The 12,927-nt window shown below is 50.7% G+C and overlaps 5 protein-coding genes across 5 annotated transcripts; 1 reads left to right on the top strand and 4 right to left on the bottom strand.

The window, feature by feature from the left end:
- Positions 1-647: 647 nt before the first annotated feature.
- On the bottom strand, positions 648-4,463 carry DEU56DRAFT_888685 (CHAT domain-containing protein; the record flags this gene model as incomplete). Its single annotated transcript, XM_041356247.1, has 2 exons — positions 648-3,920; positions 4,128-4,463. 2 exons carry the CDS (start codon positions 4,461-4,463, stop codon positions 648-650), a joined length of 3,609 nt encoding a protein of 1,202 aa, XP_041207360.1.
- On the bottom strand, positions 4,237-5,743 carry DEU56DRAFT_809992 (uncharacterized protein). The gene is made up of 6 exons (XM_041353492.1): positions 5,609-5,743; positions 5,321-5,545; positions 5,096-5,218; positions 4,896-5,046; positions 4,705-4,844; positions 4,237-4,651 (listed from the first exon to the last, which is right to left on the bottom strand). Exons 2-6 carry the CDS (start codon positions 5,448-5,450, stop codon positions 4,479-4,481), a joined length of 717 nt encoding a protein of 238 aa, XP_041207361.1. The 5' UTR covers positions 5,451-5,545; positions 5,609-5,743; the 3' UTR covers positions 4,237-4,478.
- A 437-nt stretch (positions 5,744-6,180) lies between these two features.
- DEU56DRAFT_871874 (uncharacterized protein) lies at positions 6,181-9,107 on the top strand (the record flags this gene model as incomplete). Its single annotated transcript, XM_041355740.1, has 12 exons — positions 6,181-6,208; positions 6,553-6,760; positions 6,815-7,175; positions 7,234-7,456; positions 7,516-7,547; positions 7,597-7,648; positions 7,740-7,973; positions 8,027-8,193; positions 8,249-8,351; positions 8,438-8,618; positions 8,760-8,917; positions 8,974-9,107. 12 exons carry the CDS (start codon positions 6,181-6,183, stop codon positions 9,105-9,107), a joined length of 1,881 nt encoding a protein of 626 aa, XP_041207362.1.
- A 167-nt stretch (positions 9,108-9,274) lies between these two features.
- On the bottom strand, positions 9,275-10,732 carry DEU56DRAFT_913777 (uncharacterized protein; the record flags this gene model as incomplete). Its single annotated transcript, XM_041357560.1, has 5 exons — positions 9,275-9,744; positions 9,801-10,185; positions 10,235-10,363; positions 10,416-10,505; positions 10,553-10,732. The coding sequence occupies 5 exons, from the start codon at positions 10,730-10,732 to the stop codon at positions 9,275-9,277; spliced, it is 1,254 nt and encodes a 417-aa protein (XP_041207363.1).
- Positions 10,733-11,027: 295 nt separating this feature from the next.
- DEU56DRAFT_913778 (pyridoxal phosphate-dependent transferase) lies at positions 11,028-12,756 on the bottom strand (the record flags this gene model as incomplete). The annotated part of the gene is made up of 3 exons (XM_041357561.1): positions 11,028-12,073; positions 12,296-12,467; positions 12,541-12,756. 3 exons carry the CDS (start codon positions 12,754-12,756, stop codon positions 11,028-11,030), a joined length of 1,434 nt encoding a protein of 477 aa, XP_041207364.1.
- Between the last annotated feature and the right edge of the window lie 171 nt (positions 12,757-12,927).

Below are 12,927 nucleotides of genomic sequence, written 5' to 3' on the forward strand. Positions count from 1 at the left end.
CTCGTAGTGGATGAAGACGTCGATGATTTTGAGATGGAGGAAGTGGAGGATGGGATGATCGATGATTTTCAGTTCGGTGGTGATGGTAAGCGCTTGTTGTCGCGAGGAGTTCTTGATCTGATGCTTGATTTGTCTTCCTTTTCTTTCTTTTGCTGTAGGTTTTATGCAGGTCATCGTGAATGATTGGTTCCTTCCTATCAACTCAAGCATGGTGCATTGCATACATGTTTGATTTGTTGCTTTGTCAGAGTGTGCTAGCGATTGTACGTACATTAAGCCGCTGGCAGGTATATATCCAACCGCACACATGCAGAAATATCCACCATTGCACCATTTTGTCTCCAGATCTTGATGATTTGGCTCGCTCGTACCCTGAGTGGTACATACATGAACCAATGATACAACTTGTTCACTCTTACGCACAAATCACTAGTGCATATTATGTAGAAGGGGTCACGTTTTGTTCTGAGGCAACAGGCTGGAGAATACAAGTCGGAATTATAGGTGTACATATTGGGGATCCGGAAGGTACTAATACAGTGTCAAACTTTGAAATAACGAAAAGCCACGGCTGGATGCTACACGCGATAGCGTCAGAAGGTATCAAGAAAGCGGTGATTAACAAGGTGGGGGACGTACGAAATTGATCATATGCCAATATGCATGAACACTATGCGCTGGTCCAAGGGCATATTCTCGTCACCGGCCAACGACTGGACCGCTTGGTGCAGCGCTTGGGCAGCCCGCTTGGAATCCATTATGCCATCCCCGCATAAGTTCTTGTAGAATGCCTCGACCAAGCGCTGCACCGTACTGTCGTTGACACTCCATAATGTCCCAATCACACTCTGCACACCAGCAAATTGAAGGCTAGCGGCCAGGTGTATGACTTCGTCAGGCGTATTGACATCACCGACTGCGGTTTCACAGGCAGAAAGAAAGGCAAATTCATGCCGAGACAGATCCATTTGTGAGATATCGAGGAGTGAAAGCGGTTGGTCGCGCATGAGAAAGGCCGACTTGAATGGTTCATCAAGGTTCTGCGTCCCGTGACACGAAAAATGGAGCCAAGTATTGTCTCGCAATGCATGCAGTGCTCTCGATTTCGTTGCATCAACGCTCGTTATCTTGGTAAAGGAAACAGTTGGGGGACGGGGTAAAAGCTTCTGCACCAAATCCAGCTCAGGCTCCACAAAATCCAAAGTGAATGAATGACCGGCTGGGTGGTTCTGACCGATGGCAACAAAGGGTATTGGCAGGGATCTATCATGACTTCTGCGAGCCCTGATCAGGGCGGTAAGCGATGGCGTGTATGAAGAGATATAGAGCTTCGAAAGCAACTGTCCGCCTCGCCTATACGCGCCAGCAGCGTGCAACGGCAAGAAATTGAAGGCACCCGTAGGGCACCACCATATCCGGGAACGTGGTGGTGCAAATCCGCCCAAATTGTCGACCACTGGGCGGACGACGTCGTCCCATAACTCCGTCAAAGCTTTCATGAGGGGTTTGGGAGTGGCCTGTGGTTGACTTGCCCGTTGGAGTTTGACCACCAAATGTTGTAGTTTCTCCAAACTGATACGGAGTTCGATGCTGATCGGAGGTTGCTTGTGCGGGATAATAATGGCATCGCAAGACGACTCGCTTGCAACGAGCACGACAATAGGCCCATCACGAGCTGCATCTTGGAGATCGGAGAACAACGGGGGAAGTAGAAAGCGAGAGAAGCCCTCGATATCACGAATCTCTTCTACAACTCTATTCCAGTCCTCTACTAAACGTCGGTACCGGCTTGCTTCGGCTTCTACATTGACTCTTGGGGTCCCTTCTGGATGATTCGTAGGAGGTGCATTAAGGAGGGAGCTGAAGTGTCTGAATTTCTTCATCAGGGACACTGCATGATCACCGAGATCTTGGAGGCCGTCAAGAGGCGTGCGTAGTCGTGTCATCTGGGTCCAAATGATAGTCCTACCTTGTTCCAACAACTCGACAGCGCGACACATATTACCGCTACGAAGCGCACATGATGCAGCATCCACGGCAAGCGTACTCGGAAAGTCCTTCATGACATCGTGACGAGATGATACTGAAGCTGTCGCGGACATATAAGTGTCGAGGAGCTGCATGGAAGTCGCATAAGCCTCCAGTTCGGTAGCATGTGAATGTTCGTGGGCCTTGTTAACCCAGCGTAGACTTGCTCGCAGGCGAGGTAGCAAACCTCCAGAGACAACATTTGCTGCTGCCTGGAGATGATGCATGGCAGCAGCGGAACTGTCAATGTGTTCACCAGTGCCGTTAAGTCCCGATTGATGGAACATCATATAGACGATAGCTAGCGATCCATGGACGGTTAATAGACGAGGATCATGTTGCGTCAAGAGAGTCAATGCACAGCGGAGATTCTCTTGTGACTCGTGGAGGTCTTCTCGATCGCGTCGGCGCTTGAAGCGGGTACAGAGCATACCCCCAAGGTTATTTAATGTGTCAGGCCGAGCTGGGTGACCGACGGGACGTAAAGCCAGCGCGTCCCTGTGAAGCATGACAGCGTCGTCCAAGTCTTGGTCATTGCCTCGGTGCTGGAAGCGGGTGTAGAGCACATGTGCAAGATTATTTAATGACGAGGATCGATCTGGGTGACCAACTGGATGTAAAGCCAGCGCTTCCCTGTGAAGCTTGACAGCGTCATCCAAGTCTTGGTCATTGCCTCGGTGCCCGAGACGGGTGGAGAGCACATTCGCAAGATTATTTAATGACGAGGACCGATCTGGGTGACCGACTGGATGTAAAGCCAGCGCGTCCCTGTGAAGCATGACAGCGTCATCCAAGTCTTGATCATTGCCTCGGTGATGGAAGCGGGTGGAGAGCACATTCGCAAGGTTATTTAATGACATGGACCGATCTGGGTGACCGACTGGACGTAAAGCCAGCGCGTCCCTGTGAAGCATGACAGCGTCATCCAAGTCTTGGTCATTGCCTCGGTGCTCGAAGCGGGTGGAGAGCACAGTCGCAAGGTTATTTAATGACATGGACCAACCTGGGTGACCGACTGGACGTAAAGCTAGCGCGTCCCTGTGAAGCATGACAGCGTCATCCAAGTCTTGGTCATTGCCTCGGTGCCTGAAGCGGGTGGAGAGCACATCCGCAAGGTTATTTAATGACATGAACCGATCTGGGTGACCGACTGGACGTAAAGCTAGCGCGTCCCTGTGAAGCATGACGGCGTCATCCAAGTCTTGGTCATTGCCTCGGTGCCTGAAGCGGGTGGAGAGCACATTCGCAAGGTTATTTAATGACATGAACCGATCTAGGTGACCGACTGGACGTAAAGCCAGCACATCCTTGTGAAGCATGACAGCGTCATCCAAGTCTTGGGCATTGCCTCGGTGCTCGAAGCGGGTGGAGAGCACAATCGCAAGGTCATTCAATGACGTGGACCGATCTGGGTGACTGACTAGACGTAAAGCCAGCGCGTCCCTGTGAAGCATGACAGCGTCATCCAAGTCTTGGGCATTGCCTCGGTGCTGGAAGCGGGTGGAGAGCACATTCGCAAGGTTATGTAATGACATGGACCGATCTGGGTGACCGACTGGATGTAAAGCCAGCGCGTCCCTGTGAAGCATGACAGCGTCATCCAAGTCTTGGGCATTGCCTCGGTGCTCGAAGCGGGTGAAGAGCACAGCCGCAAGGTTATTTAATGACATGGACCGATCTGGGTGACCGACTGGATGTAAAGCCAGCACGTCCCTGAGAAGTATGACAGCGTCATCCAAGTCTTGGTCATTGCCTCGGCGCTGGAAGCGGGTGACCAGCATTGCACCTAGATTGCATAGCAATTGCCCTCGGTAAGCATGCACAGTGTCGTAGCATTGCAGGGCATCGTAATGAAGGGAGATCACTGCATCTAAGTCGTGGGGATCATCTCTCTGCAAACACCGCTCTGCACGATGAGCAAGTTGATTTGGCGACAACGGAAGCATTGATGCAGCGGGCTGCATGTGCCCAATATCGTGTCCATCCATGCCTCCAGCTCGATGTAGAGCAAACGTATCGATTGCAAGCAAAGCTGCTCTGTAAATGTGGCTGTTGGCGTGGCAAACCTCGAGGACTTCGCTCAGTAACTCTTTGGCCACATCAGCATCTATTTGAAAGCGAGACAGCAGAGAAATGGCAAGATGGAGCTGGGTCGTGGGTCGGTCAGGATGACCAGTAGGAACCAAAGCAAGGGCGTCTTGAAAAAGAGAGATGGGGATGTCGAGGTCGAGATATGTTCCATTTACTTGGCATTTAACAAACTTCGCGGAAGCTAGATTGAATAGTGCTGCAGGGCGGCAGGGATGATGCATGGGGCACAGATCAGACGCACGTTCAAGGTGCATTATGGATTGGTCGAGATCCCTAGTGTTCCGCGTCCTTCGGAATCGTGCGAGAAGGCGATGTCCGGCGTCTGTTAGCACTAACGCATTCATATCGCTGGACGTAGGCTACACATTACAAGCTCTCAGCATCAGCATATCAGACTGGCATTGATCACTCACGGCGGTAAGCGGTTCAAGAACTGCAGCGTCGTTTTCATCAGATCGTCGCTGCTCCACTGTCATGAACAGCGAAGTACACGGGGAAACGACTTCCTCCTGCTTGGGCTGAAAAACAATGGCTGTGATACTCGTCAACATCTGTCAGGCGGAATTTGCAACAGACATTACTGACGACGTGACTGTTCACTGCGATCCAATAATTCGCCTACGGATATCTCAAATGTGCGAAGGACTTCTCCATGACCAAGCATGGGACCCAGTTCAAATGAGGCATACACGCTGACCCGAACGAGAGAAGATGGTTCACATGGCCTAGAGTCTTTCTCAACACCTGAAGGAAAGAAGGGATCAAGGACAGCTTACAGAAGTATCCGCTCGTTCCATTCGAGAACAGCCTGGTCTACGTGCACGGGCTTGTTGCTTGTTTGGAATTCGATACCGCGAGCCTTTACTACCACATGGAAGCCAGCGGGAATCCGTTGGAGACCAAGAGTTAGATCAGTTGCGCGAATGGCTTGGGAGAAGCTGTCAATCCATGCGGAACTGAGTTTGATACCACATACCAGTAACGACGATCTGTTGCACTCCACTGAGGTGTGCCTCTCCCTGGTCTTGAGGGTGTTCTGGGTAGCTTGCCTCCTCACCCAAGGCTGGGAGGGTATCTTCGAGTGGGTCTGGCACGGTGTCTGTGGCGAAACGAAATAGCAGAGTAATGACGAAATAAAGTGTTACAAGAATGGCTTTGGGAAATCATTGGTATGTGCTGAATGAAAAAAGATGGTGCATACTATTGACGGCGAATTGTAGCATTTCACCAATCGCGAGGTTAGTCTCGGGGTCCTGGGGGCGTGCTGGGTGACTCGGCTCCTCCAAGGGTGGAGTGCAATCATCAAGAGGATCAGGAACGAAGTTTGACATATGGCTGAGAGATGCAAAATAGCACTTGAGAGTAAAATGTGTACTAGAGGTCACGGAAAACTGCAGTGCTCGCAAATGCCTGACGGATTATAAAGGAAGGAACCATAGCATGCGCGCAGCATCCACACTGCGCTGCGATGTGCAGAGCTGAGGTCAAAGGGACAGAAGCGGCTCGCAGCGCATTGAATTGCCTATAGATTCATCAATGAGCGTCAGACTTGTACAGCAGAGGTGTGTTGTAGGTGCGCCATTGATCGACGCAGCCAACACGAGGAGGCTGCGAGGCTCAAGAACAGCACAGTATTCCAGGCTTTCGAATATTGCGAAGCACAGCATGAATATCACCGCCCTCAGGCCTCAACCCCATCCCACTGCTGTCAGACAGTGCGTCACGCGAGAAGACAGGAGCTGACAAAAACTCGCTTTCTGCCATCCGGGCAGCAGTCGCAACACTTTGCCTAGACAGACAACGGTACGCTGTTCTGGGCTGGAATGCGACAAAGTTATGCTCGGGTCCTGAGGCCTGATGGGTCGAGGCTTCCACTTGCGCGAGAAACGGGATATTGATTGACCATTGTACATGGAAGAATGTGATGTTGTGTGAATGATCGAGTGAGGTTGGTTGAGAATAAGCGTAGTAGGCTTTGAAGCGGTTAATCAATATGGTCACAGCCCACAGCCAGCATCAGATCTGACGAGACTAAAAAGCGAGATGTGCGTGTTTGCATGGATGGAATATGTCACACATTCAAATAATGGTCCGGGCTGCACAGCTGCATGAATTGGTGATAACTTCGCTGGACGCTATTTTCTCACCTTCGTTTGGACTACACTGTGGCGGTGCGATAAGATTTTGTTGTTGGGAAAAATAAGTCATTTTAGACGCTATGTATACTTATTTCTTTACTACGCAACGAGCCAACGACAGCCTGGAAGGTAGTACTTCTAAGATTGCAAGACGAGTAGCATGTCTCTCCCGCCGGGAACCGCCCCCGTAAAACAGCAGTACGTTTTTCGGGCTTCCCACTGCCTTTGAAATGGTTCACCGTCTGTAGATTTCTGTTATCCCCCGCCGCCCTTCCTCCGGTTGATGATGATGCAGCAGAAGGTTCAACATCTCACTCCAGAGCACCACGTGGGGACGAGGTAGATACTGACGCAAGGGGCACGGGTGGCCGCAAAAAGTGGACCAAGGCGCAAAAGAAAGAAAAGCGTGGTGCCAATAAGGGCCGCAAGTTTGGCAAGGTACATGATCAACTGGAGCTATGCTGGAGAGTAGCCAATGGGAAAATATGCGAGCATGGAGATGAGTGCGTGTTTTTATTCTGCCACCTCTCTTGATGGCTCTTATGCTGTATATTTAGATGTCGCTTCACGCATGACGTCGACGCATATCTGGCAGCAAAACCAAGAGATATTCGTTTCCCTTCGATCACGACGATATCAGATGTTCCTCCTTTTATCATGGGCACGGAGGAAGATAATTCTACGGCTGACAATAGTCTTTCTTCGCTCGACCAACACGCATCGTGTCCCTCCTTTGCAGAATCTGGATTCTGTCGTCTAGGACTCAAGTGTCGATTTCTCGGAGCTCACACTGAGCGCGATACCAGTGGGGTAATCACGCTCATCGAAGATGAGGAGAAGAGGGCTCAGACAGCGCTGAGCACCACGGAACTCAATTTTGTTAGTGCAGACACCTTGAAACTACTTAGATCCAAGAAGGTTAGCCATGGGCGCAAGTATTTCCCGCTAGCATCAGAACTTGACGCATGCATTGCAGTACCCTAGGCCAATAACCGACGCATACCTCAAGGGACTGGAAGCTGCTAAAGAAGACCCCAATGGACCGGAAGAAGACGTGGCCATGAATGTTCCTCCACTTAATCCATCAGCTCTCGTTGAAAAGCGCACTGGAAATTCTGATCCCAATGCTCAGACTGATACTCCCGATGTTCTGTATCGCGTACAAGAGAAACGAAGGCTGAATTGGAGTGGTAAATCATGTATGACATTCTCTCTGCCCAATAGATTGAAATTAAATTCACCGGACACTTGTGGTCAGATCTTGCGCCGTTAACAACGGTCGGCAACTTGGTATGAATATCACTGCACGACTGGTGAATCAGTTAACCAAGTATTTTAGCCATTCAGACGTCTATGTGGTACCCTCGGAGCGGACATAACGTGTGGTGAAAGTGCGTTTTTACTAAATGTCAATTTCCCTATCATTCACATCATCTCCCTCACCATTCAACTTTGTGCACTAAAATCGCAATCCTCATCCAGTGGGCCTTGCGACCTCATTTCTCACCGCTTCTGCGTCTGAATTCTCCCTTGTTCGGCGGCATCCATCGGAGAGCATCTTCGGAATTCAGCTCGCAGGAAATAAGCCCAGCACATTGGTCCCAACTGCCGAAATCCTCGGGCGCGAATTCGGTGATGCAGGAGGCATAGACTTCGTCGATGTGAACTGTGGATGTCCGATCGATCTTGTCTTCAAAAGCGGAAGCGGAAGCGCTTGTGAGTGATCTAGCACAGCGTCTCCCAGGTAACAAGCTTAGTTGGATTCGTAGTGCTGGATGCACCAGCAAAACTTGGCAAAATTGTCATTGGGATGTCCAGGGCGTTGGGCGAAATTCCGGTTACAATCAAACTACGGACGGGTGTCAAGGACGGTCGTAATAATGCACATAAGATCATGCTTCGCGCTGCCACTGAGTGGGGGGTTGGTTGTATCACAGTGCGTCGCTATCAATTTCTCTTGATACTTTATCGGCTCATGCGACAGAAAATAGCTTCATGGCCGTACGCGCCAGCAACGGTACACGAAATTGGCTGATTGGGAGTACATAAAACAATGCGTTGACGCCGTGCGTGCTCGGGAGGCAGACATGGGTCGTAAGTTCTATCCACATGACCTGCTTCAACCGTTCTGACGGGTTGCCTGTCGGCTCTGACGCAACACCTACGATACACTCACCCAGTATCTCCGGTCCCGATTTTTGGCGGTGGTGATTGTTTCTCATCGCACGATTACTGGACCAATGTCTCGTCCACTGGCGTGGACGGAGTCATGATCGGACGGGGAGCACTCATCAAACCGTGGATTTTCACGGAAGTGAAGGAGCACCGAGAATGGGATATCAGCTCGAGGGAGCGATTGCAGTTGATTGGCAAGGTAGCCTTCCTTTCCCTTACTCGCATATCTATCCTGGCTCATACTCTATGAACAGTTCGCTGAATTTGGATTGAAGTTTGTCATGTGTTCAACTCGACGAGAATAACTGATTAAGTGCGCATCGTCAGTCACTTTGGTACAGACACAACAGGTGTGAATACGACGCGCCGATTCCTCTGTGAAGCACTTTCATTCCAATACCGTTACGTCCCTATCGGATTACTGGAACGACTCCCAGCCAAGATAAACGATCGAGCTCCAGCATTCAAAGGAAGAGATGAACTAGGCATGTGCTTCGTCGGCCTTGTGGGGACTGAAAACTGATGACTTTATAACGAGTAGAAACACTCCTTGCAAGTCCGAATAGCCAGGATTGGGTCAAAATCTCGGAGATGTTCCTCGGTCCTGCGCCCGAGACGTGGTTCTTTACACCGAAGCACAAGAGCAATGCACACGGTGAGGAGAGTCAGGGCTGATATATTTTTGTGGAACAAAGTGGGAAGTCCAGGAGAAGTAAAGCCATTGGGCTGTACAATTTACCTCTGCTATAGTCTCCCCTAGGCAGACCTTAGTCGAATGAAATTAGTCGTTCTCTCTCTATTAAGCCTCTGCCACTCCGCCATACATATTTGCAAGTTCTTGACTACTCAGAAAGAGGGACAGCTTCCAACTTGCTGTTTTTTCTTCGTCTCTCATTCTCCGCTCGAATCTCCCTCTCCATATCATCCAGACGTTTTTTCATTTCTTCATCTTCCCACCCGCCCTCGGCCTTCCATTTTTCGGGCGTGTGCATATGCACGCCCATGTGTGCCTTAACTGTGCCCGACCACCCACCCTCACTTACTTCCCTTATCGCCCTGTCCACTAGAAGTTGCTTTGGGGTCATGAGCTCTCGGATATGTGCAGGAGGTGCGCCCCGCCGGCGTTTAATGGTGTAAGCAGTAACTTCACCAGAACGTTCGCGCTGTCTCTGAATTGTTTTGTTTGCCACCTTTTCTCGGCGTGCTTGTTTGCTTTGCAATATGAGTCCAGCGGGCGGTGCAGCACGAAGCCGTGATATGTCACGCTTCGTGCATTCATACAGTTCAGCCAGGCGCTTGACGAAGGGTTCATCTAACTCGCAATATGTTGTTAGCGTTGCCAAATGTCCGGACAAATACACAACTCACCCCAATTATATTTTGCCCCTCCCGTGTAAACTGGGGTCCACGACATGTGCTCCTCATGAAGCAGTCGTTCAACCTCTCCCGCACATCGGTTGGCATGATCCGACAACATCCTGCCCCTCATCTGCCGAGCCACTCTCACAGTCTCGCCTCGTGCACTCTTGAGCAGCGCGTACTCAAAGAGACTCTCGTACCGTAAGTCATGTGCCCAGCTCTTCAATGTTTCTCGTTGCTGCCATCGACGGTCGCGTGCGATACGCCGACGCACAATCATTCCAGTTATGTGGGCAGGCTGGGGTATTAGACGAGGAAGAAGCTTGTTGTCAAACGAGGGACGGATGAAAGAGCCTTTGAAAATAGGACGATTGCGGAGCTTGGCTTCCCAGTTCTGATTGAGTTGTGAGTATACAACGACGAAGAGACACCAAGATACGTACGAATGCTTCTCGTATGCGCCTTTTCCAAGCGGTCTTCTCGCGCTTGGTGGCAATCATTCTATCATACCTGCTGAGAACGCTCTGAAGTTTGATATCACCTTGCTCCGCGCGCTTGAAGGTTTCTAACCACTGTGTATCCTTTGCATCAGGCCTGTCATCACGCTTAAGAGAAGTGTAATACCTTGTATCCCATCACGAGTCGCTCTTTCGCAGAATGTGCCTTCACAACGTGCTGGTTCTTCCTGAACATCAGGCGCACGCGAAACCGGATCTGTGCACGATGTTAAACAACACAGGGTAAAAAAGCAGATTGCTCACGTTTTCTCCTGGTGCATGTCTGAGCAAACCCCGGTATAGCGACCAGAGTGTCGGAACACGGTGAGCAGAGAGTTTATAGAATGGAATTCTTGGACGAACACGCTTGAGAGGAGAGATGATGGATGCTATGCGAATACGGTGGGCGGTGGAACATGGGAGTGGAATTGGAACCACTGACATCAAGATTCAACCTGACCGCAAAACTTTCCGCTCGCAAAGGTGGCACCCCTAATTTTGGCAATAGTTCAGAAAATCCAACCGAGTAACGTTAACGTGCTTGATGTAGCAAGCTTGTAGCTTAGGTTGATATTGGGGTCGCGTGCCAACCAGGCCATAAAATGATGCACATGAATAGGTCTATCGATATCCAACATGAAAGCAGGTAGCAGTACTACGTACGACACAGCAAGGCACAAAGTCAGCAGCGACATCTAGTCTAACGAACATTACAGCCTTGGGTTAATAACACGAGAGATCACTGGTACTTCGCACAAAATTCGCGGTGGAACTTCTCTAACTTCCCAACATACTCGTCTACGCCAGGACACAGGCAGGTAAGACGGTAATGGTACTCTCCTTCCTTCTGCCCAAATCCGCTGCCTGGTACGACGCAAATGCCTGTTGCATCTAGAAGCGCGAGTGCATAGAATGCATCTGGCTCCTTGCCGGCAGCCCCCGCGGCAGCGATCGCTTTTTCTGGGAGTGTGATCTTTGGATAAAGGTATAATGCCCCCGGGGAATCAACGCATGAGACGCCAGGTAGGCTGTTTAGGCGGTCTGCCATGAGCTTGGTGCGCTGCGCGAGTACCTTGTGAATTCGCGTCGTCTCCTCTTTCCACAGAGGGTAGCTTTCACCGCCTTCCTTGGGGGGTCGCACAAGGCAGTCCACACCAATTTGCCCCTGCAGCGGAGGGCACAGCCCAACGCTCACCATTTTGTACATCATCGCGCGGACATCATTCGAGATGTTATGGCACTCGAAGTAACCACCACGCCGCCCACACTCCCCTGTTACACCCTTGCTGATGCTATGAAAGGATACCAATGGGACTGGCGAGCCCATGTCGCAGACAACTTTCTTGAATGACGTAAATGGGAATTCGGCCGCACGGTGCAGGTTGCTCTGATAGACTTCGTCCGCGAGGAGCACGAGTCCATGCTCTGCGCACAAATTCGCCACCTCCCTCTGCGTCTCTTCCTGCAACAACGCACCCGTCGGATTTCCGGGGTTGATGATAACAAGTGCCTTGGGGTCCACGCCATCTTCCTTTGCCTTTTTAATAGCAGCCTTGATTTCCTCAATTGATGTCGACCAGCCATGTGCCTCATCAAGATGGTACGGAACCGCCACGCCCGAAAATTGTGCCAGGGTTGCTGTGTATAATGGGTACTGCGGGATAGGGATGAGGACACCAGATTTGTGGGGTTCCGAGATAAGCATTGAAATCAGAAGCGAAACCCCCGCAGAAGCGCCGCCCGTCAAGAAGATGTTGTCTGGTGAGGATGGATGGCCATCGCGTTCTGTGATTACGTGTCAGTTACGTGAAGAGTATCCCAACCCAAAGACACATGAGACTGGCGCTACGCCGTGTTGCAAGTACGTAGAATATATGCACTAATCCAAACCAATACGAGCTGTGACTTCCTCGAGAAATTAACAGATCTCGGTTGGACGGGTCAACTCGGAACATAGCGCATTGAACGTTGCAGTCAGACCCAGTGGCACTAAGACTAGCTACTCACCCTGAATAAATTTTGCGACATTCTGACGAATGAGAGGGACGCCCTGGGAGTGTGAGTATGCGCCGATGGAACCAATTTCCTCATGTAGCTCCTTCGCACGGGCAATGACGTCCTGCGGAAACGCATTGGGTGCAAGTTGGCTCAACTGTGGCCACTCCATGAGTGCAGCTACCTGTTACGACAGTGAGATTTGCTTCCGGCCCCTCTGCATCTTTGAGAGGAGGAACACATAAAATGAAGCTAACCTGCCGATTAAAGGTAATGGGGGGTTGGTCGAGCCCCTTCTGTTGGGGATTTCCAATGTTCGAAGAGATAACTCGATCAAATGGCAGACCGCTGTCCTGACCCTTCTCCTTGAGCAAAACGCGATAATCCTCTGCTTTGATTGCCAGCTCGCCGCGCACGGCATACTGCACGTTGCGAACGGCGGGATTGAGAGAGTCAACAGTGAGAGATCGCATGGTGGTTTTTATCCAAGGGTGTGACTGAGAATGAAAGGACGATAGGAAGCCTGAGGATGCCTTGATCATCGGATTGCTCGGCCTGAACTTTCTTTTTCTGTACCAGTGAGAGTTTGTGGCTTGCAGACCCATATATGGTACCAGACATTCAGCGGCACGTGACTCGGCATA

The sequence above is a fragment of the Suillus clintonianus genome (genome assembly GCF_016758775.1).
Source record: "Suillus clintonianus strain FC179 chromosome Unknown DEU56scaffold_46, whole genome shotgun sequence".
NCBI classification, from domain to species: Eukaryota; Fungi; Basidiomycota; class Agaricomycetes; order Boletales; family Suillaceae; genus Suillus; species Suillus clintonianus.

Coding starts and splice junctions, on each gene's coding strand:
- DEU56DRAFT_809992 (XM_041353492.1), bottom strand. CDS start 5,450: ATGTCAAACTTCGTTCCTGATCCTCTTGATGATTGCACTCCACCCTTG. Junction 5,047..5,095: donor GCAACAGATCGTCGTTACTG/GTATGTGGTATC, acceptor GCTTCTCCCAAG/CCATTCGCGCAACTGATCTA. Junction 4,652..4,704: donor TCGCAGTGAACAGTCACGTC/GTCAGTAATGTC, acceptor CGAGTATCACAG/CCATTGTTTTTCAGCCCAAG.